Source organism: Esox lucius, chromosome 21 (genome assembly GCF_011004845.1).
Source record: "Esox lucius isolate fEsoLuc1 chromosome 21, fEsoLuc1.pri, whole genome shotgun sequence".
Taxonomy (NCBI): Eukaryota; Metazoa; Chordata; class Actinopteri; order Esociformes; family Esocidae; genus Esox; species Esox lucius.
In genome coordinates this window covers 10,688,327-10,714,903 of record NC_047589.1, presented here as the reverse complement: position 1 = coordinate 10,714,903, position 26,577 = coordinate 10,688,327, and the positions used below count along the sequence as shown (strand labels likewise).

At 40.1% G+C, this 26,577-nt stretch overlaps 1 protein-coding gene across 2 annotated transcripts in view; it reads left to right on the top strand.

Moving 5' to 3' along the window:
* The window catches only part of fars2 (phenylalanyl-tRNA synthetase 2, mitochondrial), a 143,402-nt gene that overhangs the window by 26,895 nt on the left and 89,930 nt on the right, over positions 1-26,577 (top strand). For both annotated transcript variants that reach the window (XM_010900930.4, XM_010900931.4), the window contains exons 3-5: positions 17,692-18,351; positions 18,786-18,948; positions 19,298-19,429. In XM_010900930.4, coding sequence (XP_010899232.1) covers positions 17,710-18,351; positions 18,786-18,948; positions 19,298-19,429 — 937 coding nt within the window. In that variant the 5' untranslated portion in view covers positions 17,692-17,709. The remainder of the gene's footprint in view (positions 1-17,691; positions 18,352-18,785; positions 18,949-19,297; positions 19,430-26,577) is intronic.

Sequence of the window (26,577 nt, the reverse complement as noted above, 5' to 3'; positions counted from 1 at the left end):
GCCAGACTGCGGTTTGCAATTGCACATGAGGACAAAGATATTACTTTTTGGAGAAATTACCTCTGGTCTGAAACAAAAACTTTACTTTTTGCCCATAATGACCATTGTTTTGTTTGGAGGAGAAAGGGGGAGGCTTGCTAGCCAAAGAACACCATCCCAACTGTGAAGCACAGGGGAGGCAGCATTATGTTGTGAGGGTGCTTTTTAGCAGGAGGGACTGGTGCATATCACAAAATAGATGGCATCATGAGCAAGGGAATTCATGTGGATGTATTGAAACAACATCAAGACATCAGTCAGGAAGTTAAATGTCACAAATGGGTCTTCCAAATGGACAATGACCCCAAGCATTCTTGCAAAGTTGTGGCAAAATGGCTTAAATACTACAAAGTCAAGGTATTGGAGTGGCCATCACAAAGCCCTGACCTCAATCCTATAGAACATTTGTGGGCAGAACTTAAAAAGCATGTGTGAGCACAGTGGCCTACAAACCTGACCCAGTTCTCTCAGGAAGAATGGGCCAAAATTCACTCAACTTATTGTGGGAAGCTTGTGGAACGCCACCCAAAATGTTTGACCCAATTTTAACAATTTAAAGGCAATGCTACCAAATACTAATTGAACGTATGTAATCTTCTGACCCCTTGTGATGTAATGAAATAAATATAAGCTGAAATAAATCATACAATTTACTATTATTCTGATATTTAACATTCTTAAAATTGTGGTGAACCTAACTGACCTAATTGTGAACAACTGAGTTTAAATGTATTTGGCTAAGGTGTATGTAATCGTCAGACTTCAACTGTAAATCCTTTTTTTTACTTGTATGTTAAGAGATTAAATTCAGAGATTGACCGTTTGCTTTTCCAACACTCTTGACCACAATGCAATGTGCCACCTATGGGCTATTATGGGTCTTCATTAAGACGCCCAGAAGTGAACTATAGTTAACTTTTCCACTACTGTCCTTTTCAACTAGTCTTACGAATTATTTCAAATGCATTTCCATTCAAATCCCCTTACAGGTACCAACATTGCCAATTCTGATTAGAAGATGTAATTCTGACTAGTGTTACTGAAGTGTCAGACAATTTAAATATCAGCTGAGATTTAACTTCAGAGTGACGTTGCCCGCTAACTGAGAAGTCTGGTCACCTTAGCTGACCAGAAGTTGATAGACTAATATTGGAATGGACTGGACTGTGTAGTGTCATTTCCCTAACTTGATCATAAGTAACTAACAGGTTAGAAATGCAAAATGTAATGTTAAGTGGTCTTTACACCCCGTATTGATTAGACAGGGCTATTTATCTTATCAGTTATCACCTCCAGTAGTAATTATGGTGACACACTTTGACACTTCTTACACACTATTTGATTACTCACTGGTGGTTGTGTATTGGCCACGTAGTGCTGTGCTGGATGGAGTAGGTGCTTCAGCAGTGCTGTAACTGTCGGGGCCTGAGAGCCAGTGTGAAATATGACTCCGCTGGGTGCTCAGCAGGGCCGTGTAATTCTCACCATCAATTACGGTAGATCTCCTGGGCCCACGCTAGCCGTGAGCGCGACCACGAGCGCAACTGCGCTCAAACCCACGTGGCATTTACCATGGCATGGTGAGATGGGGCACACCATGGAGTAACCGAGAGCACCCAGCAAACCAATAAATATCACATCTATCTGCTTTCCTCACTTTCTGTCTGGATCTTCCCTCTGTGAGTGATTCTTTTATTTATGTTTTGTTCACTCCCTCCTAGTATCTCCTCTTCATTATTTCTCTTTCTTCTCTCTTATTGTAACTGTCTTTGACTTAAAAATGTGCTTCTTTTATTCCAATCCTTTATCCTCGTCTCTCTTTTCTACGGTCTCTAACATGGTTTACTGCTTCTATACCGTATCAAAAAAATCCCACAGGAATCTTTAAGGAATTCTCTACTCTTAAAGGATGGCTTACGATAATTTAAAGTCACTGTTTTCACACGATATTAGGATGCATAATCAATCAAAAGGATTCTTACTCTGTAAAGATCACAATTGTGATCTATTTAACGATCAGCCCAATAGTGTAAATGTAGATTTTAACTCCAGCCTTCAGCCTATCTGTATATGCACAGTTGGGCTTAATAGTAAAATGGACTGAGCTCAGTTTTTCATACAAATTCCCCCAGGATGATCCGCTGACCACCAAAACAAGGCGACCTGAGAAACCAAATCCCCATCTTCCTGACTTACTCAGTTTATTGCTATTATTATTCTAATCCTGAATCCCATTTCTGTTTGTAAAAGTCGGTGACTTATCTCTGTTCACTGATTCTCTTATTCTAATCCTGAATCCCATTTCTTTTTGTAAAAGTCGGTGACTTATCTCTGTTCACTGATTCTCTTATTCTAATCCTGAATCCCATTTCTTTTTATAAAAGTCGGTGACTTATCTCTGTTCACTGATTCTCTTATTCTAATCCTGTATCCCATTTCTGTTTGTAAAAGTCGGTGACTTATCTCTGTTCACTGATTCTCTTATTCTAATCCTGAATCCCATTTCTTTTTGTAAAAGTCGGTGACTTATCTCTGTTCACTGATTCTCTTATTCTAATCCTGAATCGCATTTCTTTTTGTATAGTCGGTGACTTATCTCTGTTCACTGATTCTCTTATTCTAATCCTGTATCCCATTTCTGTTTGTAAAAGTCGATGACTTATCTCTGTTCACTGATTCTCTTATTCTAATCCTGAATCCCATTTCTTTTTGTAAAAGTCGGTGACTTATCTCTGTTCACTGATTCTCTTATTCTAATCCTGTATCCCATTTCCGTTTGTAAAAGTCGGTGACTTATCTCTGTTCACTGATTCCCTGTTATTGTAACCCTCTCTGTTTTATTTTTTACTTTCGTCTACCTTTCACTGACTCTCTCTCACTTCCGCTCTTCTTCATCTGTCATGTTCTCATCTCTCCTTTTATTCTGATCAATCCATCTTTCTTCACTTAACCTTTTCCCTCCTTCCCTTCCTCAGTCTCATAGAACTTGATGTACGATGAAAGATGATTGATTTCATCACTCCAACATCAAAGAGATGAGTGGGTTGTAAGGTGAAGTCTACCCGCAGGCGGCCTGTGTCAGGTGACGTGACTCGTTGCAAATGGGTCATCCCGTCATATGAACGTCACCTGAACGTAATTCGAATGGAATCTGGAACTCCTTTTTTATTTAGGTCAAGGCTCGCCCCGCCTCCGTCCCGAACCTCTGGAGCCTTATTTCTCAAATCGAAGTATCCAAATCACGTTCTGCGTGCATTTCTCCCTTTAATCACAGTCTTCTAAGTTCTCAACCAATTATACCTGTTGTATGATCTGTGTGATGAAGGATGCAACCTTTGGGTTGTTGCATAGATATTGCTGTAGCTCAAGACAAAGGGAGTTAGTGATTTGTGTGATGATGTAGTTTCCTATTTAGTCAGTTTCTGCAGTGACAATGAAAAATATTCAATCATTTAAATCGTGTAGTAGCAGACGCTTATCCAGAGTATGAGTGCAGACCTTTTCATAAGTTTCCTTGTACTGACCCCCCGTGGGAACCGAACCGACAACCTTGGCACTACAAGCTTTGTGATCTTACCAAGTCAGCTACACTGGACCCTCACGGGACCACCCACTATTGACTGTTTTATATGCTGTCTAAGCTACTGCATAGCTTGCCAAAATAGCTGCCTGTACAATTGTGGCCAAAAGTATTGGCACCCTTGCACTTTCTTTAAAGAACTTACTGTTGTCTCACAAAATTAGTTGAACTTGAAAATACACTGAACAAAATTATAAACGCAACACTTTTGTTTGTGGCCCCATTTATAATGACCTGAACTCAAAGATCTAAGACTTTCTATATGTACACAAAAGGCCTATTTCTCTCAAATATTGTTCACAAATCTGTCTAAATCTTTGTTACTGAGCACTTCTCCTTCCCGAGATAATCCGTCCACCTTACAGGTGTGGCATATCAAGATGCTGATTAGACAGGTGTGCCTTAGGCTGGCCACAATATAAGGCCACTGTGTTCACTGTCCATAACAATTGTCTATAATTTGTTGTCCATAGCAATAATCATGCGGTCTAATCAGAATCTTGATATGCCACACATGTGAGGTGGATGGATATTTGAGAGAAATAGGCATTTTGTGTATGTAGAGAAAGTCTTAGATCTTTGAGTTCAGCTCATGATAAATGTGGTCAAAAACAAGAGTGTTGTGTTTCTAATTTTGTTCAGTGTAAGTTGAAGTATTTAGTCTCCACAATTCTTAATTTCACTGAACCTTTGCTATTGATTCATTTAATTTATCCTTTTAAATCACAAAATAAACAGAAACGGCAGTCACACAATGATTTACAACCTGGACACCCTTTCCCCATGCTAATTGTGGTACACACAGTGATACAGCAGTAGAATTAGATATTTTTCTCTATTCAAACTGGTTGAATTAGTGATTTTTATACTGTAGGCACTGACAACACACCACAGGTCAGTTCTGTATGTAGAGTAATCTGCTAGAAATAATAATAATTATTATTATTATTATACTATTATTACTAACTACATCTATAAGGAGCCAATAATACTGTTCTGGGCCCAGTTTCCCAATAACGTGACACTTACGACGGGGTTAATGATGCACGTAGCCTTAAGATGGACTTTGTTTACGACTTAAACCTGTTTCCCAAACCATCACCTTCGTCGCTCTTTATAAAGTGTATCATAAGTGCTACGTTACGGATGTTTGGAATGGAACTAGACCATGTTTGTGGTTTGGAATGGAAATAGGCCATGAATATGTTTTAAAATATAGCCTATTGCGTTTCGATAGAGCTTGATAACTTATCAGAAGCATATAATATCTCTGGCAATGTATTCTACTACTACTTAGGCATGAATAGGAAAATGTAAAACTCGAAGAAGTAGTGAAATATAGGGTGGAAAGAAATATTATATCCAACCAATGGGGTAGACTTCAGCCAATCAAAATCATATCTCCAGAAATCGATCACGTGACATCAGATTATCAGTTCCTCAGGTAGCTATATAGAATTACGTTATACTTAGGTCACATAGCAATCAACACATGACTGGGTAACTGGGAATAAAAAAGCATTGTGGGAAAAATCCATTCTAATTGTTTGAAAGAGAACTAGCATTCAAAGCTTAAGAAATCTTATTAATTTTTCTGTATAATTTGTCTAAATGAAAACTATTTTGATAATTGTTCTATTGCTTTAATATTATAACTGTTTGCGATCACTCCTCGCATGTTGAGGGAGGTGCTATTTCACAAAAACATTAAAGTGTGTTTTACAACGGACTAACGAGTGGTCCGGCGCACTCATTAATGAACGAGCATTGTTAAGTGTCACTTAAGTAACAATGCTTTCAGGAAACGCCCTGATAAAATAACAAGGCTTTACGTGCATCTTCTTAGTGCTCATCTTAGGTCTTTGGGTAACCAGGAGCTTGCCATTTTTAGATTTTTCTGCAGAATAAGATAAGACTAAAAGGATTTTGTTAATCTGCAACCAAAAGAAATACATATGTGTATGTCAAAATATTTTAGAGTTTCAGAATTTTTTCCAGCAGAAATGTGCATTATTTGACATTATTATATCTGTAATTTTAGCAACATGAAGTCAGGTTCCAGAAAAACAGATATTGCAGCCATTCCAATTCTGTTCTTCACGGCTTCTACCTTGTCATTGACATAACCACTTCTAAAGCACTTTGATGGCACCGTCGTTGTCATGACTGCCATCTTTTAGAGCTAGACAGAATCTGTAAAGGGAAAGAAGCTCCCTGAACCCCCCCATCTCAGCGAAAGGCAGTGATCAACACCTTAGTCATCATCACCTTGTTCATCATAGCTGTTATCATCATCACCATCATCATCCATACCGCCTCCTTTGATCTCCATTCTAATTCTCAGGTGACTGGTAGTGACAGCACACTTGAATGATTTCCGCCCGCTGTTGTTTTTCTCAAGCGGAGGTTTGAAGTGGGAGATTGTGAGCACCTCCTGCTGCGATGATGTGGCAAAGCTCTGCTCTACTCTAAGCCAAGGCATCAATGAATGCACTGCAGTAGTGTTTCCGTCTGCCAAGTGGATGGGCTTTGAGCTCCACAGTGTTTCCCCATGCAAGACTCCTCTCCTGCGGGGCCGCTCCACAGGCCTTGAAGAGAGCGCTGCGGACGGTGACGACTTTCCCACCAATGAGTCCAAGTGTTGTTGTTTTTCTGATGTGATGGGCGGCTAATGGGAGTGACTGTTTCAGTTGAGATAGTGGTGCACATAGAAAGGTCCCTATTTACATTCATGATTGAAATGCTGTTGAGTACCATCACTACTGATCCATTCTTGGTCAAGCCAGAACTAGAGTTTTGTATTATTGGTTATTTGCTCAGTTATGTTCTGCGGCCAGAAAACATTGAGTCAAACTGTATTTGTCAGATGCTTAATTAACAACAAATGTTGACAAGCAATGAAACGTTTATTTAAGTAAAAATTATCCCAAAACAATTTGAAATTCTCAATATGTAACAATTACTTTTTTAAATGAGTAACAGTAGGTTGCCATTTTACAGGGAGTATTTATTTGTGTTGGATCTGTGTTTGGAGGGCTGAGGTTTTTACTTTTTTTAGGTTTATGAAAATATACACAGTTGTTTGAAGAAGATAGTACACATGGATATTTGAGCAAAATTCCAACCCCCTTTCGTTGATAAAGGTATACCAATTTATCAAATCACACAAACATTTTACTTAATAAATAGAAATAAATAGAAATGCAATTTCCTTATGCGGAAAAAGTTAATACACCCCTACATTTAGCATCACGTAAAATGTAAAAAATGTGAATCAATCAAGGCCTATTTGAGGCCCTCAAAAGAAAGGTTGTTGATGCCTATGAGTCTATGAGGGGTTACAAAGCCATTTACAAGCAAAAGTACATTATTCTGCTGTCCGCCGGATCATCTACCAATGGAGAGATGTCCAGACCACTGGCAATCTATATAGGACAGTTCATCCCACTAAATTCAGCTTATGAGCAGCTGCTCATAGAAGTCTGTAAAACCCTAGGGTATCTGAAGGCCTCCCTTGCCACAAATAATGTTGAAGTGCATGAGTCATTTGTCAGAATGAGACTAAGTAGCCTCTGCTCTTAAAACATAAAATCAAGACACAATTGATGTTTGCCGGACAAAACCTCAGTAAAGACACTAAAATTATTGGAAACATTTACCCTGGACACACTACCTTGGATCAGAAGAGCCTCATAGAAACTGTAAAGTATGTAGGCAGAAGCATTATGGTTTGGAGCTGCTTTGCTGCCACAAGGCCTGGCCAACTTGCCATCGTTGAGTCAACCAAAATGTCCAAATTCTACCATAGAATTCTTGAGAACAGTATGAGGCCATCTGTTCAAAAGCTGAAGCTGAACAAAACATGGATCTTGCAACAGGACAATGATCCAACACCCACAAGCAAAAGTGCAATGGGCTCAAAAAGAAGAAATTGAGGGTTATAGAATGGCACATTCAAAGCCCAGATTTAAAATGCTTTAGAGGGACTTGTTGTGTGCTATGCATGCCAGAAAGCTCACGGACATGACAGTTTAAGCAGTACTGTAAAGAAGAGTCCTCCAAGTCGGTGTAAAAAGCTGATAGGTATTAACTCGAAATGGCTGAATGAAGTTATAGCCAACTATTGAAGCTAGAGCTGTACTTACACCAAAAAAATATTTATGTTGTTAATTGTTATGGCATGATATTACCAAAGCCCAAGATGAAAAATCAAATAACTTGGCTAAATTTATTGACCTGTTAATGGCTTTCGATGCAATTAATCCTTCCATTTTGATGAATAAATTAACCTCACTGTGCTTGGCTTTGGAGACCTGCTTATGGTTTCAAAATTACCTTGGTGATTAAACCCAGGTCAGTGTAACAGATGGAGTTGAATCTGATTTTCTAGCAGTCCAAATAATTTCCCCAGGGTTCAATTTTAGGTCCATTGTTGTTCAGTCTGTATATAAATGATATCTTTAACTCTGTAAGAAAATGTATTTATGCTGATGACATGGTACTGTATTCTGCTCCCTTATCCTGGCTTAAGCATTTGACACCTGCAGTCTCATATCCAACTACTACAGAATTCCTGTAAGCTGTTGCTAAATGCAAGAAAAATTAAATATGCTTTTCTCCCGAAATCCACATTTTAGACGATCTCAACATTATTAACCTTGACGTTTCTGTTATAAAACATATTCCCTCCTACAAAATACCTTGGGGTTTGGAAATCTGTTTTTCAAAAAAAACATTACTCGGAATTGGTTAAGGAGGATTAGAATCGGTTTCTTATAAAGAAAGTAATCATATCTGTCTTCTCAGCATAGACATGAAATTGTACTAGCCACTTTTATGTCAGTACTAGATTATGGCGATGTGACTCAGCATCAGTACTGAAACTTCTTATTTCAGCGTTGTGTTTCATTACAGTTGCAAATTTTTGCACACACATAGTACCGTCTCTTATACAAGTCAGTAAGCTGGGATTCCCCCGGCTTCCTGAAGTGCTGTACTACAATGCATGATGATTGTTTAGAAGGCTGTAATGCAAATCAAACTCTTACCTCAACAATGTACTGGAAAATCAGCAGTTACCAAAGGCAATCTTAAGACTGGTTTATCTTAGAGATACCCATTCGGAGTTAGGTAAAACTGGTTTTGTCTGCTATGCCCATCACTCATGGAGTGTTTTTTTGAGTAACCTTAAGTCACCTTTTTTGGTGCCTGTTAAGCTATTAAAATGCATGACCTTTCTATTTTTCAGTGTGACTGTTTTTCATGATCATAACATTGAGACAGCTCATGTAAGCTGTATGCAAAGCTGTCCCAGAATTTTTTTTGCAATTGGTGCTTTGGTAAACAAGACATCGGGGGAAAGTCCCTGTTGGAGATTATTGGTTGGTTGACTAAGCAGATTAAGCCAATGCCTGTTGCTTGTGGAAATTTCAGACTTATTTCTTATTGGCTAATGAAAGCCACATCTTACTTATCTGTTCCACCAGAACTTCTATAAATTTGAGCTAAGTGTCTGGTAATGACTTTAGTTTGCAAGTTACAGGCAGGTCTATAAGCCACGTATCCCCTATTCTTCTGAAATTCAGAAGATGCTTACAGCTTTCCCTAAGCTCAGAAATGAATAAGGCTTGTTATGTCATGCATTCTGTTGTATCTTGACAGATCTACAATACCATTCACATACTTGCTAGTGACCTAGAAAAATGTCAAATGCAAGGATGGGGGTCTGGAGTATTCAAGTGCAGACCATTGGGTCTATAATTTGTTCCCTTATCCCCTCTCATATACAGGGACACACACACTCAAGCTTGTTTTAGTATACTTGTGAGAACGTCTTTGGGATCACAGTTGAGTTCCATTATTCTTTTGAACACTTAACATTAACCACTAAAACCCCTTTATAACCATAACCTTGACTCTAACCTTAACCACTAAAACCCCATTAGAACCCTAACCTTGACTCTAACCTTAACCACTAAAACCCCATTAGAACCCTAACCTTAAGTCTTACCTTAACCACAAAAACCCCATTATAACCTTGACCTTAAGAATATAAAAATATATATAAACAATGAATAGAGGAAATGTTGCCGGTCCTATATATATATATATATAATAGGTGAGGACCGGCAACATTTCCTCTATTCATTGTTTACCTCTATTTACTATACTAGTGAGGACATCTGGACCTCACAAGTATTGTAGTGCGTACACACACACACACAGACATATACACACTCACTGAGCTGTGCCACCAATTACCAGACTCCTTAACATCTGCTACTCCAATAGTAACCTGTTCTCTGGTAGATATTTCACTTTGGTTAACCCAAAAGCCAATTATTCTTCCTGTGGGTCGACACTCATTTCATGCAGCTGCTTCCAGCTCGTCCTCAACCTGTTTATATTAATGTACTTACAGTACAGTGGAATTAGAGATTTAGAAATATGATTATGTACTAGTAATAATGATGATAATCATGTCATGATAGAATTAAAGGGGTTATCTATGCCCAGAAACACATAATGATACTCCATAAAGCCAATATCCTGTCAGTAAAGTAATTTATTTCACTATGATTAAAATGACTGGTCCGTCTGTGAAATCCGAAAATAGTGTAGTATGGTGTCATTACTATAGATTCTGGTAACTGTAGATGAAGGATAACACTATTATATTTCATGATGCCTTTAAAACAGTTACCTGCAGATCACCAAGTAGATGGCTATGGGTATACTTGTCAAGATCAGAGCCATCCATTTACAGTAAAAGTCAACATTTTGGCACACCTACTCTTTCAAGGGTATTTCTTTATTTGTAAAATGTTCATATTTTAGAATAAAGGTGAAGACTTCAAAACTATGAAATAGCAACATGGACTTAAAGTGGGGAGCACAAGTATTTCATACACTGCCGATTTTCAGGTTTTCCCACTTACAAAGCATGTAGAAGTCTGTAATTTTTGTCATAAATCCAGAAAATCACATTGTATGATTTTTAAGTAATTAATTTGCATTTTATTGCATGACATAAGTATTTGATACATCAGAAAAGCAGAACTTAATATTTGGTACAGAAATCTTTGTTTGCAATTACAGAGATCATATGTTTCCTGTAGTTCTTGACCAGGTTTGCACACACTTTGCACACACTCAATACAGACCTTCTCCAGATCCTTCAGGTTTCGGGGCTGTCGCTGGGCAATACGGACTTTCAGCTCCCTCCAAAGATTTTCTATTGGGTTCAGGTCTGGAGACTGGCTAGGCCACTCCAAGACCTTGAGATGCTTCTTACGGAGACACTCCTTAGTTGCCCTGGCTGTGTTTTTCGGGTCGTTGTCATGCTGGAAGACCCAGCCACGACCCATCTTCAATGCTCTTACTGAGGGAAGGAGGTTGTTTGCCAAGATCTCGCGATGGCCCCATCCATCCTCCCCTCAATACGGTGCAGTCGTCCTGTCCCCTTTGCAGAAAAGCATTCCCAAAGAATGATGTTTCCCCCTCCATGCTTCACGGTTGGGATGGTGTTCTTGGGGTTGTACTCATCCTTCTTCCTCCAAACAAGGCGAGTGGAGTTTAGACCAAAAAGCTCTATTTTTGTCTCATCAGACCACATGACCTTCTCCCATTCCTCATTAGCAAACTTCAGACGGGCCTGGACATGCGCTGGCTTGAGCAGGGGGACCTTGCGTGCACTGCAGGATTTTAATCCATGACGGCGTAGTGTGTTACTAATGGTTTTCTTTGAGACTGTGGTCCCAGCTCTCTTCAGGTCATTGACCAGGTCCTGCCGTGTAGTTCTGGGCTGATCCCTCACCTTCCTCATCTCCCCACGAGGGAGATCTTGCATGGAGCTCCAGATCGAGGGAGATTGACCGTCATCTTGAACTTCTTCCATTTTCTAATAATTGCCCCAACAGTTGTTGCCTTCTCACCAAGCTGCTTGTCTATTGTCCTGTAGCCCATCCCAGCCTTCTGCAGGTGTACAATTTTATCCCTGATGTCCTTACACAGCTCACTGGTCTTGGCCATTGTGGAGAGGTTGGAGTCTGTTTGACTGAGTGAGTGGACAGGTGTCTTTTATACAGGTAATGAGTGGAGAACAGGAGGGCTTCTTAAAGAAAGATTAACAGGTCTGTGAGAGCCGGAATTCTTACTGGTTGGTAGGTGATCAAATACTTATGTCATGCAATAAAATGCAACTTAATTATAAAAAAAAATCATACAATGTGATTTTCTGGATTTTTGTTTTAGATTCCGTCTCTCACAGTTGAAGTGTACCTATGAAAAAAATTACAAACCTCTATATGCTTTGTAAGTAGGTAAACCTGCAAAATCGGCAGTGTATCAAATACTTGTTCTCCCCACTGTATGTAGTAACAAAAAAACTGGTACTCTACTGTATATAGTCATGACAAAATGTACTCTGTTTTAAAGGTTAACTTGTCTCATCATCCTCTTCCTTTACCAACTGAATCAGGAATAGTATTAGCTATTCCAGGGTGGTTTGAGGTGGGGGGGAAATGTGTGAGGAGACTACACGTCAGTGCAAATGGACTGTGGGACTCCGATATAATTTAGTAAAAATAATATTGGAAACATTTGCTTAAAATGTTAACTGGAGATGTCATTTATGCTATTAGTACATTGAGAATCTTATAAATGGCCACTATAAATTTATACTTACGCGAAGTGTACACATGAATATCCTTCTGTGCCAGTCACAGTCAGTGCTATACCCTTAATTGTGGTGGTTCGCTTGATGTTAGTAAGCAAACGTCTTTGCCTGCACTGTTACCTGTAAGGCCCTGCATGTTACCCTTTCTAAGCAGTTTATCAAAAATCCAGTCCTTTCGCAGTCTTAGTCAGTTCGTTTGGACGGGTGTAAACATTCTCTCCACACCGTTTACTGCCAGTGAGAATGTAGACCTGACCAAACATGTGAAAACCACCACAGATGCGCAGTGCTACTGGATTGAAGACATAAGGCATATATAGAAATGCGCACAGCGTCATAACCTTCTTATTTGGGGTAATTGTATTCTTTCATTAATAGTGGAGAGAGTTTGCTGAAATTGCTGTGGGCCATAATTGACCCCATTCCACAACTCTGTATGCGCACCGGAGGCCACTGCGTACACCACTAGACCTCCCTAGGCCGCCTGACTTTGAATATCTGAAACGTTGTGTGATTACAGCAGCACTGTTTTGAGTATTCATCGAATGGAGATTAGGGAGATATAGGGTCTGGTACTAACATTTAAAGGCTGTTAAATAGCCTTTTCATGTCACAGGAATATCACGCTGCTTCTTTGCACCTGTTGTGTCAAGACCATTCTGAAAGTAATATGAAGATTGGGAGACTCAAGGAATGAACACATAAACATAGATGGATTTAAGATGAGCGTTTTTGTCTAATAAATGACATTTGGTTTTATGTACAGTGGATATAATAAGTCTACACACCCCTGTTAAAATGCCAGGTTCTTGTGATGAACAATGAGACAAATAAATAATGTCAAATTTTTCCACCTTTTATGTGACCTATGACATGAACAGTTCAATTGAAAAACCAACTGAAATCTTTAGTGGGGGAAAAATAAAAAACTCACAATAACCTGGTTGCATAAGTGTGCACACCCATAAACTAATATTTTGTTGAAGCACCTTTTGATTTTATTACAGCAATCAGTTTTTTTGGGTAGGAGTCTTTTCTGGACTATCTAGACGTGGCAATATTTCCCCACTCTTCTTTGCAAAAGCGCCCATAAAAGCCCTCTTCAAATCACCCCACAGATGTTCACTTGGATTCAGGTCTGGGATCTGGCTGGGCCATTTTCTTCTGGTGAAGCCATGCTTTTGTGGATTTGGATGTGTGCTTTGGGTCGTTGTCGTGCTATTAATCTTCAGCTTTCTAACGGATGCCTGAAGGTTTTGTGCCAAAATTGCCTGGTATTTGGAACTGTTCATAATTCCCTCCACCCTGACTAAGGCCCCCGGTTCCAGCTGAAGAAAAACAGCCCCAAAGCATGATGCTGCCCCCACCATGCTTCACTGTGGGTATGGTGTTCTTTGGATGATGTACAGTGTTGTTTTTGCGCCAAACATACCTTTTGGAATTATGGCCAACCTTGGTGTCATCAGACCATGACACATTTTCCCACAGGCTTTTGTGGGGGACTTGATGTTTGTTTTTGCAAACTTCAGCCGGGCTTGGATGTTTTTCTTTCTAAGAAAAGGCTTCCGTCTTGCCACCCATAGCTTATTCATATGAAGAATGCGGGAGATAAGTTTCTTTGCCCCCAAAGAAACATAACCAAAAATCAAACTATGATTCAAACTCTGTATGAAAATGCCGTGAGTGCTGGTACTGGAACAGGCATTTAGTTGTTGTACCTGGTGTGGACAGGCCATATTGATTTGGCCCAGTCTGCCTTTTCATTCAGGGCTCAGGGAGATGAATTGCTGACTGCAAGCAATGAGCCTCTGCCATCACCGCATAATTCCACCTACGAACCTGACTTACATATGCAACGCAAACTCCCACACACCCACTCGTACCCAGACACACTTCGCACAAGTACACTACAATGGATTCATGGATGTATGGGGAACAATTAAGGTGTATCACTCACTGACATGTGCTGTCATGTAAACACACATGTACTGTATACACACATCCAAACATAAACACCAATGAACACACACATCCAAAAAAAAAAGGAAATGGTCAGGGAATGTGGATGGCCAAGTCTATAATTTCATTTGTTACTTTCTTGTCGATCGTGGTTAAACAATAGGATGTTTCTTTATTTTTCTTCGAAGTACAGCCCATTGGGTTTTGAATCCTTTTTTGAATCCTAAAAGAAACATCAGCATTCGGGTCTTTCAAACGTGACTAATTGCACGTCTGTAATAAAATCTCTCTGCCCCCTATTAAATGTTATCCCCACTAACCAGTGTAGCAGATATGAGGGGACTGTCCCCGAACTCTTGTTCAACAAGCACACTAAAGTACAGTCCAGTATGTAGCAGTAAAATCCCTTCATCCATTCCTGCACTAAGAGGGCAATCTGCGAGGTTATCTGCCACTAAATGGCAGCTATTTCAGGTGACGGTACCTCAGGTCTTAGAGCTATGTGGGGAGATGTGCTATGAATGAAGCGGTGCCTCTCGCCATTAAATATGCAGCGTTTATGGACTTCCTTCTGACGCCGTGTGCTCCCCTCCGCCCTCACTGTGTCTCTTCTGTCTCCCGCTCTCTCATTTACCCGAACAGTCCCACACTCTCTCACTCGCGCACACGCGCCTACTCCTCACCCCCTCACACCCTTCGTCTTCCTCACGCGCTCTCTAACACACATCTCCCCCCCAACACGCTCTCTGTATCTGTCTCGCTGTCTGCCTGCATCTCGGTCTAATCTATCTTTCTCTCCATCTCTCTCTCTCTCTCCCCATCTGTATCTCTCTCCATCCATCTTTCTCTCTCTTTCTGCCTCTCTTCATATTTCTGCCTCTCCGCGTTTCATGCTGACTAGATTTGTGGTGTTCCCTGTCAGCCTTGGTGGGGTTGGGCTAGACGCTCCTCACCGGGGTGGACTCAGAAGCAGGTGAAGTGATGAGAGGATCTATTCATGTACCCTGTACCGGAGGGAAGGAGAGGCTGTTCACTCCATGACTTAGCCCCCATTGAGAGCGTGTCTATGTGTGTGTATTTTTTGTTTGTGGGGGGGTTGTGTGTGTATGTGTGTGTGTGTGTGTGTGTGTGTGTGTGTGTGTTTGTGAATCATATGTGGGCCTTAACCAAAGCCTTTAGTTTTACCTGCAATACCGAAACCTTAATTGGCAGACGCTTTCCTGATTTAAAATCATAATCCACTTTGCTGCAATGCCCCTGCAATGCAACATCCTTTGTCCTTAGTCTGTGTGTGTGTGTGTGTCTCTTTTATTTCTCTTGCGTGCCAGCAATAGAAAGTGTGAGGACAGTGGAGGAACAAACTCACTTCCACTCTTCTCAGCTCATGAAAAATTGCTGGGAAAGGGCAAATATTTGAGCGTAGCCGATGGAGGGATACTGTTAGTCCCGATTAAATACAGCTCAATTCTCTCAGGTGCTCAGATGCAGTCTTTTCCTCTGAAGCAAACCTGTCTTGCAAATGCTTACTGAAGGGAAAAAGGGATCGAAAGAGCGCGATAAAGAGAGCATGAGGAATATAGAAAGGATGACAGTAAGAGATGGAGAGACGACAAGATCCAGGGTTGATTGAAATAAGACGTTCTCATATAAATTACTGCTCTTGTGTGCAGTCTGTTATAGCTATGGTCATAATATATTTCTGGTTCTAGGTGAGCTTGCAGTCTTCCATTACGCCTCTTGTCGAAGCGTTCATAAGAATTTATTTGCCTTTGGAAACTTCAAACAGGTAGACCAGATTTAATATAGAAGTTAATTTAAGCACCATCCAGTCCAACATGAAGACATTCCGTCCAGTACTGCATGATCTGCCTCGTTTTTATTGCGTTTCTAGTGTCATTCATTACTGTTTTATTTAATTTCTTAACCCTCTAGTCATTTTAGATTGTAATCACAATCAAAATTAAGATGAGGCTGCGCAGTTCTTTCACTTTTAGGCTAAAATGCGTCTAGAACTGGGTTCTGGTGGGGGCCTAGAAAAGTAGCTTTTCTGATGGATAGACCACAACTAATACCTGTCTTTATTAAATGATTCTGAAATTCAACCAAATGCGTGAGGTAGGGAACTTGAATAGTAGGAAAAGTCATGGGGTTAGGGAAAATGTCTAGAGATTTTTTTTCACAAACATTAATCTGGTGAGTTCTGTAATATACACACAGTATGTACATTGTAAGTTGTTTGTTAATTCCACTATTATGATACGTTTTATAATCGTAAGCTTGCGACTGGTGAGGATATTATGGCATAGTTTAGGCTAGCAAAAACATTTAGGATTGCAAATACATGCTAACAGAGATTCCAATTTGCAATAACTTGGAACAACACAATTTTCAGTTATTCGTATTCATTTTCACTCATTTGACAGCCTTAATTTGGGAAACATAAAAATGTCAATTGAATTTGTTGCAAGTTATCCCAAATTAACAAATCTCACACAAAATGTTTTACTATGCTACCAGTTATACAATTGAAAAGAAATAGAGACAGAAATTACATTTACAGTTTCTGACAGACCAAAAGTAAATACAACCATGCCCTTGACATAAGATGGTTAAAATTAGAATCAGATTCAATAATACATCCGATGAGACACTGTTTTGTTTGATCTTCACTGTGTGGGTGTATGGTAACACTTCACGCCAAAATCAAAACGCCTATTTCGAGTCCCTGAGAAGAAAGAATATTGATGTACATGATTCTGGGAGGAGTTACAAACTCATTTCTAAGCAATTTGAGGTGATTTATTCCAAACAGATCATCCACAAATAAAGAAAAGTCCACTAGCAATCTACATGCGACCAGTCATGGCACCAAATTCAGCCAAAGAGCTGACAGAAAAATTGTAACAGAGATTTTTTTGAGCAGAATGTGAGGCTATCTGTCAAAAAGCTGAAGCTGAACCAGACATGGATCTCACAAGTAAAAACACAAGCAAAAGTAGAACAAAATGAGTAAAAAAAAAGAAATGTAGGGTTATGGAGGCACACCCCAGATCTCAATTCTGTTAAATGCAGTAGGGAGCTTTGAAGCGGGCCGTGCATGCCAGAAAGCCCTTAAACATGACAATTGAAGCAGTATTGTAAAGAAGAGTGGGAAAATATTCTTCCCAGAGACTGCTAGACAGTTACAAGAAATGGCTACATTAACTTTTTCAGTAAATGGGACAGGTCAGCTACTGGAGCTTCTTTTTGAATAAATAATAGTATAATCTTTCAGTGTCATTTGTAAAATGTTGCCTTCATCTGCCAATAGTGTTGAAGTGAAGATTGTATATCCATATCCAAATATTTAAAAAGTAAATAAATAATAAACTATGAGTTTTACTTTTTCACATGGAATGGATTCCAGTACTGACGATTTTTTATGTATTTTTTTAAGGTCATTGGAGCCAGTGCTATGAGGCTGCACTTTATAAACCTGCTTGTTCTCAAGGCCCTAGCACGTAATAGACCACTTGGCTGCTTCTTAGCCAATGGCAGGCTGAGATCAACCCACAGACTCCTCCCCTCCTCTTCTTCCCGTCACCTGACCAGCGACCTCTCTGCCTCCCAGCCCCTGGTAGGCCAAGACACAACGTTTGAAGTTCTGGGTCACTCCTACCTTCGTGATGACTTTACCAACGTGACCAGCAAGATCCTGAACAAGGTTGGCCGCAACCTGCACAACCAAGTCCACCATCCTCTTTGGCTCATGAAAGAGCGAATCAAAGCCCACTTCTACAGCTCCTACGTCATGCGATCGGGAAACCCGCTCTTTTCTGTCTACGATAACCTCAGCCCGGTGGTGACGACGGAGCAGAACTTTGACAGCCTGCTCATCCCACCCGGCCACCCCAGCCGCAAGCAAGGTGATAACTATTATCTGAACCGGCATACCATGCTGCGCGCTCACACCTCGGCCCACCAGAGGGAGCTAGTGAGCTCAGGGCTGGACGCGTTTCTGCTAGCAGGTGACGTGTACCGGAGGGATGAGATCGACTCTAGCCACTACCCTGTTTTCCATCAGATGGAGGGTGTGCGCCTCTTCTCCAACCACGAGGTGAGCAAAGGACAAATTGGTTTGGGTTGACTAGACTCAAGTCATGAACTACTGAGTCCTGCCCCCAGAAAGAATTCAAAAGAAAAAGAACTGACGCGTTTTAGCTAAACACAAACCCTGCCATAAGAAGTGTCAGTGTTATTGAGTCGATTCTCCTCCAAGGTCATAAATTTGGCTCCCCAATGTAGGATGAATACAGTAGCCCAGTGTTACGCAATCCATACAGCTAGAGTTGTATTGATTTTAAATATGCTTTGCTGTATAGACATTGATTCGTGAGCTTAGATATTTTGTGTATTCATACAATTGAACCTTTTATTAATCTACATGAAGGCCAAAACCCACGCTAACGACCGGATGAACAGCATTAGCAGTGTTGTTTGGAAGAGTTTCCTGAAGTATCTGTGTTTACACCCCCCCCCCCCCCCCCCCAGTTGTTTGCAAAGGTGTCGAGTGGAGAAGAACTCTCTCTCTTCGAGAGTGGGGGCCGCCGGACCCCACAGAAGCAGCAGGCACACACACTGGAGGCGGTCAAGCTGGTGGAGTTTGACCTGAAACAGACTCTGGATCGTATGGTCAGACACTTGTTTGGAGAAGGTGAACAGTATTTCCATTTTAAGTAGATTATTAGCTTCTTACATTTTAATCCAATGGTTCTAGAGAAGAAGGTAAGAAGAGAGGAGACAAAGTTCCTCCAATATAGTCCTTTGAAGGGGTTAACTTTTTTAAGATATTACATATTTCTTGTTGGCCAACATTAGCCTCTGCTAGGTAAACATCATTGGAGGTAATTGGGGTGTCATCTAAAATCAAGTTGGAAAAAACCCAAAGGAAATGGGGAAATGGATATGGGGGAACAACGCTTTTTGATACTTTAGGAATCGGCCCCTATTCAGACCCTTTCCTCTATGTCTTCCTTCATCCTCTCCTCTCCCATCTGTGGCAGAGCTGGAGATCCGCTGGGTGGAGTGTTACTTTCCTTTCACACATCCGTCGTTTGAGATGGAAGTGCGTTTCCAGGATGACTGGCTGGAGGTGTTGGGCTGCGGTGTGATGGAGCAGGAGCTGGTGAACTCGGGTGAGCACAGCTGTTGGCCAACGCGTGGGAATGTATGCACACATTCACGCAGACATTACATTAACACATAGCAGTTATTCTTCAGTGTTGCGTATAACCAGATCCCCCACATTGTGGGTGTGGCAGGAAGGTGGGTGGGGGGAAGATGGAGGTTCTTTGCAGCACTGTTCATCCAATCCAGTGAATGTGGAAGACTGACAGGGATTGTTTGCTCAAATAAGATGCTATGGTTTAGTTTTTCCGTGTTGTTTCCAAATGCTAGCATTTTAGCATTTGTGACACAGATCCTATCCAAGTCCATAGATTTATTTTATTTTTTGCACATCATATTCAAATTGTTCATAGTATCTGAAATATGGTGAGGCTCAACAAAGGCCCTCATAGAAGATTTGACCATGTGTGAAGAATACTCATGTTTGTCCCATTATTTAAAGGGGATTTGTTTCACAGATGCCACAATCAGGGTACTGATATTATAATTGTATGTATGTCATATTCAAATAATTTCTATGGGCCATATTTGAGCTTCACAATACATTGCAAATACTTTAGGATGATTTGGATATATTTAAAAATGCTAATATAGGTCCCGAGACTTGGATGGGATTTGTGACAGAAATGCTAATATGTTGGCATTTAGAAACAGTGCAAGGAAAAGCATGTATTTCTGTCATACTTGGCCCCTTGACTGATTACATGGTGAGGACACCAATGTGCTATTTCATACAAATCATTCTGTATAAGATTAAGTGTTGCCTTTTAAACCTCCTCAAACTTGTCTTGAAGCCTAGAGGCAGGTTTCCTACTCTTCAGGTCATCTGACCAGTTACCTAAAGGTTGCTACAGTAGATTGCAATCCCCAAGCCCACAAGAAAAAAGGTTTCCCTGTCCTTTAGCAGGACCATTGGCCCTAATTGATCCACGGTGTGGAAAAAGAATACAACCTCCAATCGTTTCGAACCGGGGCACGTATTTGAAAGGATACACAGTGAAACATTTTACACATGCACTACCAAACTATTACACGTGACCACAAGCACACGACACACACTCCTTCACTCCTACAGTACTGTATGGAGAAACATATGCATGTTTTCACTTGAAACTGCACTTTCATAGACATGCTTGCTTTGCCAAATGCAAAGTCACACTGTGGGTGTTGCATTAATTTCTCCTCGCTCTCGCTTGGCCTCTTTTGCTTTCACTCGCACACAGACACGTACTCAAACAGACTGCACTCTACAGTACAGAATTGGTTCCATGGTACTCAAACGAGTGCCGTTGCTGTTTTGCCCTTGGACAAATACGTGTACTGATGCTCCTCAATAAAGATTCCCCTGGAAATCAATAATACGTCTGTAATTGTCACCACAGAACTCCATGCAGCATTGCTCTCTCCTCCCTCCACGTGCCCTTCGCGGCCAGCTGAGGTTGTTGTGGTCAAACTTTGCGACCTCTGTCAGCAGATGGCAGTGTTGTGCAACCAAGCCCCCCCCCCCTTGGTGGGACTGTCCCATTTGGGGATTGTGTGGACCGACACTCTTCAGGGCTTTTTCTAACGCAACCCATTAGAAAATAAGGCTCCAATTTGGTAAATATATTAAATATATGCTCCTGGGAATGTTTTGGAGATCTACTATTTCCAGATCTGGAATATAGTAGGAAAACCATATTAGTTTCTAGCCTTTAAGCTGCAGATGCTGATGAAAGGATGTCTGCAGGAATCAGGCCCTTTCATTCAGTCAATACTTGTCACAGTTCTCTGTGTTTACTTGGAATTCAAGAGCACTGTCCTTTTAATGAGTACGTCTTAATTGGATGTTTAATCATTTCATATTAAACCGACTTTGGCTGTGGGTGGACTATGGCATTAGTCTTGTAAACACCTTACTCCGCTTTCTTTTTGTAAGGTCATAAATTATGCATACACCACACAGGGCACATGTTGGTGTGTCAGTAGAGCAGTCTTCCCTCTTATGTGCGACTGAAGTAATTCTACCCCCCCCCAAAAAAAATAAAAAAAATAAGGGTTTTGACAAATCCGGAGTTTTCTTTTATATTTAAACCGGATTTTGTCTTACTAACGATTTGCCATTGTTGCCTTAATCATTTGTTATTTTTGGTTGATGATCGTGACCTCTTATGTGATGATGAGCATTTTGGGTTGAATAGGAACAATAGCATGGATTTTTGGTTAAGTGTGTTTTCTTAACCCTTAGTATCTGACAGACATTAAAAAAACAAAATGGGAATGTTTTCAAACATTACCATTCCAACTTAAAATTATTTTACATTTGACAACATTCAGGTAGCTGGATTTCAGATGTGTTCATGTCAACAATTGTTATTGTAAAGCATAACAACGTGTAATTGAACCTGTCAGTAGTCTGACTATTTGGGATAATGTTGCTATCGTGTGCATATAACTACTGTAATCATTGTTCTATTTCGAGCATGCTGTTAACTTGTCCCCAAAAGAACTTGTTCCAATATTTTAAATCCGTAGCTAAATCTTAAAGGAAAAATTGGTAAGTTCCTCCCTATTCCACCTTACAAGGGGAATAGCAGAAACATTGTAATTACTGCTCTACATAGCCTTAGCAGCAAACTATATAACCACTATAGCTACAATAATTGGTTTAGAATGACAGGTTTTATTGCCTGTCTTGCCCGTGGAATGACGACAACAAAGCAAACATATGGTATTATTTAGCTACCTGTTCAGGAATGGTTTAGCCTGTGAGATAACTGCTTACTAGCTTGGCATTTTAGCTATATGAGTAGATTGGAATTCAAATTTGTATAGCCTTTCCTCCCTATGGTGTAACTACAATGGTTTAAACTAATACATTTTGCATACTTGCATACTCATTGCAACAACTGCTAACAGTTTTGAACAGATAAAAAATTTGAATTAAAACAAACGCCTTCAAAAAGTAGGCAAACTGAGCACTGGTGTATAGAAGAGAACACCGAGTGCTTCTTACTACCCTCTAACCAGGGCCCTGCTCTCAAGGTTGAAACTCCTACTTCCCTATGTCTGCTAAGATAATTTATGGAATCGTCCATGGCAAGATCATGTAGCCATTTGATGTAATTTCATAAAGCCTGTGAAAGTCACACATTTCTGGTTTAAATGGTTGGCGTTCTGCAAACAATTTTGTCTTTTGTCTTCTCTGGATACTCTTATATGCAAATCAATCAAAGTACATGTTATTTTAAAGGTAACATTCCTTTGGATGACCCTAAAATGTCTTTTATAGAGTGGTTTGCATCTTACAAATACCTTGAGAGTGTAGATGACAATCTGTCTTTTAAAAACTGAGTTGGTGAAAAAGCTAAAGATTAGAATCGCTTTTTTTTAATTGGAATAAATCATATCTGTCATGTCAGCATAGAAATATTATGCAAGCAACTTTCATGTCGCTACTAGATTATGGTAATACACTATATACGCATGCCTCAACTTATGTACTCAAATCTCTGAATGCAGTCTATCGTTCAACCTTGCATTTTATCACCAGTATTGGGGAACGTTGCTTTTTAAAGTGACTAATTACAGTTACTGGTTACAGTTCCCATAAAGTAACTAGTTATGTTCTTAGTTACTTGCTGTTGAAAGTAAGTCATTAAGTTACTTAGCCGTTAAAGTTATTTTAATATCCGTCCTTTGATTCTGTATTCACGTGTTGGTCACGTACGCCAAGAAGGCACACATTTAATGGGACATTGTACAATTAAATAGTCAGGTATTGCATAGTCCTTGTCACTCACCAGCATATAAAATGATCAATCATTATATAGCAAGAGTGACCAAAACGATTATCTCGTAACCATATACTATAATGACAAAGAAAATTTGCGTTTGGTGATTTAAGAGGTTCTTGATTAAAGAAATCTATCATTTTGTATTGCAATTGCCTCCATATTTTCAGGCCTGGCTAATTTAACAGCCTATGTACTGACTTCAAAACAGGATCGATACCTTGCAGTGAACAATGAAGAGCAGAAATAACTGCTTTAGCCATGTACACTGATAAAAATACCTTCTCAAAAAGAAAACTGCAATTTGAAATCTCTTTGCAATAATGTGCATAATTCAGTAGTTTCATGACTTTATTCAGATGTGAATAATGACTAAATCTGTTCTGAAATTATTCAGAAAAACTGCATTTAGAAGTAGTCTGACTTACAACGTACACATTACTCCCAATAAGTGTTTATCACTGGTGCACAATTATTACTGTCTGTTATATGCAGTGCCGGCTCAAGCCTTTTAGGGGCCCTAAGCAAAATTTCATTTGGAACTCGCCTGTTAGTTTGGGGGCTCCTTAGCAGTCAGAGGCCCTAAGGGACCGCTTATGTTGCTCATGCCTGGAACTGGCTCTGGTTATATGCTTCATTTTGCAGGGAGTCACTGACATCTTGAAGGGCCAGGCATTGGTGTATGTTTTTATGTAAGGCAGTCATGCCAAAAAAGTCCTGACTATCAGAAAGAGAACATTAGTTGTAAGAACAAGAGTTACCAAACACACCTGTGATTTTCTTTCTTAATGTATGTCTTATTTCCATTTTGTGTTTTTATTGTTGAAGAACTTAGTTCAGCTGTAAGAGAGACCTTGGTCTCAGATTATTTTTCTGTATAAATCAAGTTAAATAATTTATAAAAACCGTTTCCAAGGCCCCATACTTTTATTTGCGGTTGGATTATAACAGTAGATTCAGGAGAACCCTTTGCCCTTCGGCTTCACATAAGATCTTTACTAAACCTGTGTTTTGTGTCCATGATGTTCAAAGATATTTTGCCACTATGCAAATTGTGGATTCTGTTTCATGTGTGACAATGCATAAGTATGTGGCCAATCTGTAATTTTGTGCATTTTCAGGTAGCCGACTTTTTGCTGTCTAGTTGGTAATATATACTAAGGACTGATCCATCAACAGTATTATGGACTAATTCTATGGTAGCAGCTCTACCTTTCTTTTGATTCTTGTCTGTATCAACACATTGTCAGACAACTCACTTAGCCAATGTTCCCCCAAAGGTGCATGTTTTCGAAAACATTAACATGTTGGCTCATAAAAAATATATTTCCCAGACACTTCAATATTTGTGGAAGGTCTGGTGAAATGTGGTTCAAATGTGGCCTTTGCAGTTAATAAGATAATTGCTGGAAATTGGCAGCTCTATAACCGTTGGCTCATTCAGCTTACCTTGAACAACCACTCCTACTACACCCTCCCCTGTACATTGCTGAAGTGGAAAAATATTAGTAGAAAACTACTTTGCCATCTGTCAAATTGTGATGACATGATTATGAAGACACTGTTCTCAGTCAAAAATAGCTAGCAATTAGCTAACATTAGCTAAGTCAAATTTTTGGACATTCCAGAAATCTTAGGTAGCTAACTAATGTTACACTCAAGTGTAATTATGACAGAGTTTGGCTACTTGTTATTTCGCTTTTTTAGAAATGGCATCATGTTTTCAGGCGTCAGTAATGCACTTCCAATCAGCAGAACTCATTGAGGATCTACTGAGTAGAATGCTCAGCATAACAACCCTTGAACTGTGCAACATGCAACCCCTAAAGGGACGCGTTTGCATGCTTACCGATAGTTACATTTGTAAATCCAGTTCTATGAGTGGAGTGTCGCCCATAGGGGCTTCGCACCTATTGGTTTACCCCTCTGCCAATCGACAGGCACTGAAAATTTAAATATTATGTTAACATTGTTCTCAATGTTAACCAAAGAGCTGTTTGCCACAGTTGTAATTTTCTACCCCTATATGCAGCTAGTTGGCTATGGTAATGCATTCATAATTTGTCTTGACTTAAATACACCGATCAGCCATTACATTATGACCACCTTCCTAATATTGGGCAGGTAGTCATATCAGAGGTCTACTCCTCTAGATCTCTGATGGTGTGCTGTGGTATCTGGCACAAAGACGTTAGCAGCAGATCCTTTAAGTCCTGTAAGTTGTGAAGTGGGGCCTCCATGGATCCGACTTGTTTGTCCTGCACATCCTACACATGCTTGATTGGTTAGAGAACTGAGGAATGTGGAGGTCAAGTCAACAACTTGAACTTGTTGTTGTGTTCCTCAAACTATTCCTGAACCATTTTTGCTTTGTGGCAGGGCGCATTATCTGAAAGAGGCCATCAGGGAATACCATTGCCATGAAAAGGTGCACATGGTCTGCAACAATGCTTAGGTAGGTGTTATGTGTCAAAGTAACATCCACATGAATGGCAGGACCCAAGGTTTCCCAGAAGAACATTGCCCAAAGCATAACATTGCCTCCGCCAGCTTGTCTTCTTCCCATAGTGCATCCTGGTGCCATGTGTTCTCCAGGTAAGAAACGCACAACTGACACCTTTCTATCAGTACCAGCATTAACATTTTCAGCAATTTGAGCTACATTAGCTCGTCTGTTGGATTGGACCACACAGGCCAGCCTTCACTCCCCACTTGAATCATTTAGCCTTGGCCATCAATGACCCTGTCGCCAGTTCACCGCTTTTCCTTCCTTAGACTTTTGATAGGTATTGCCAACTGCAAACCTGGAACCCCCCCTAAAGGGCTGCAGTTTTAGAGATTCTCTGACCTATTCATCTAGCCCATTCATCTAGCCCTATTCAATTTGGCCCTTGTCAAAGTCGCACAGATCCTTATGCTTGCCCATTTTTCCTGCTTCTAACACATCAACTTTGAGGACACAATGTTTACTTGCTGCGTACTATATCCCTCCCACTGACAGGTGCCATGATAACAAGATTATCAGTGTTATTCACTTCACCTGTCAATGGTCATAATGTTATGGCTGATTGGTGTTTATAGGCAAAATTAATAAAAGGGGGTGATTTGGCTGTTCAGTGTTGTATTTTTGTTGCAGTACTGGTTTTCCCCAGAAATCAACTTTCAGTATCCACTTATTGGGATAGTGCGCTGGACAAGTGTGACACACATCTACCCCCTTTTTAAGTGGGTAGTCTTCTTGGTGAAGCCATTAGTTAGCTAGCTCTGATATGCTGTTTGTGCGGTGAAAATGTGGCATGTTGTACTATTCGAATAGCCATGTGTACCATTTGCTTTAGGCTTCTTGTAATTGTTTCCATCCAATCTAACAAACAGATCCCTGA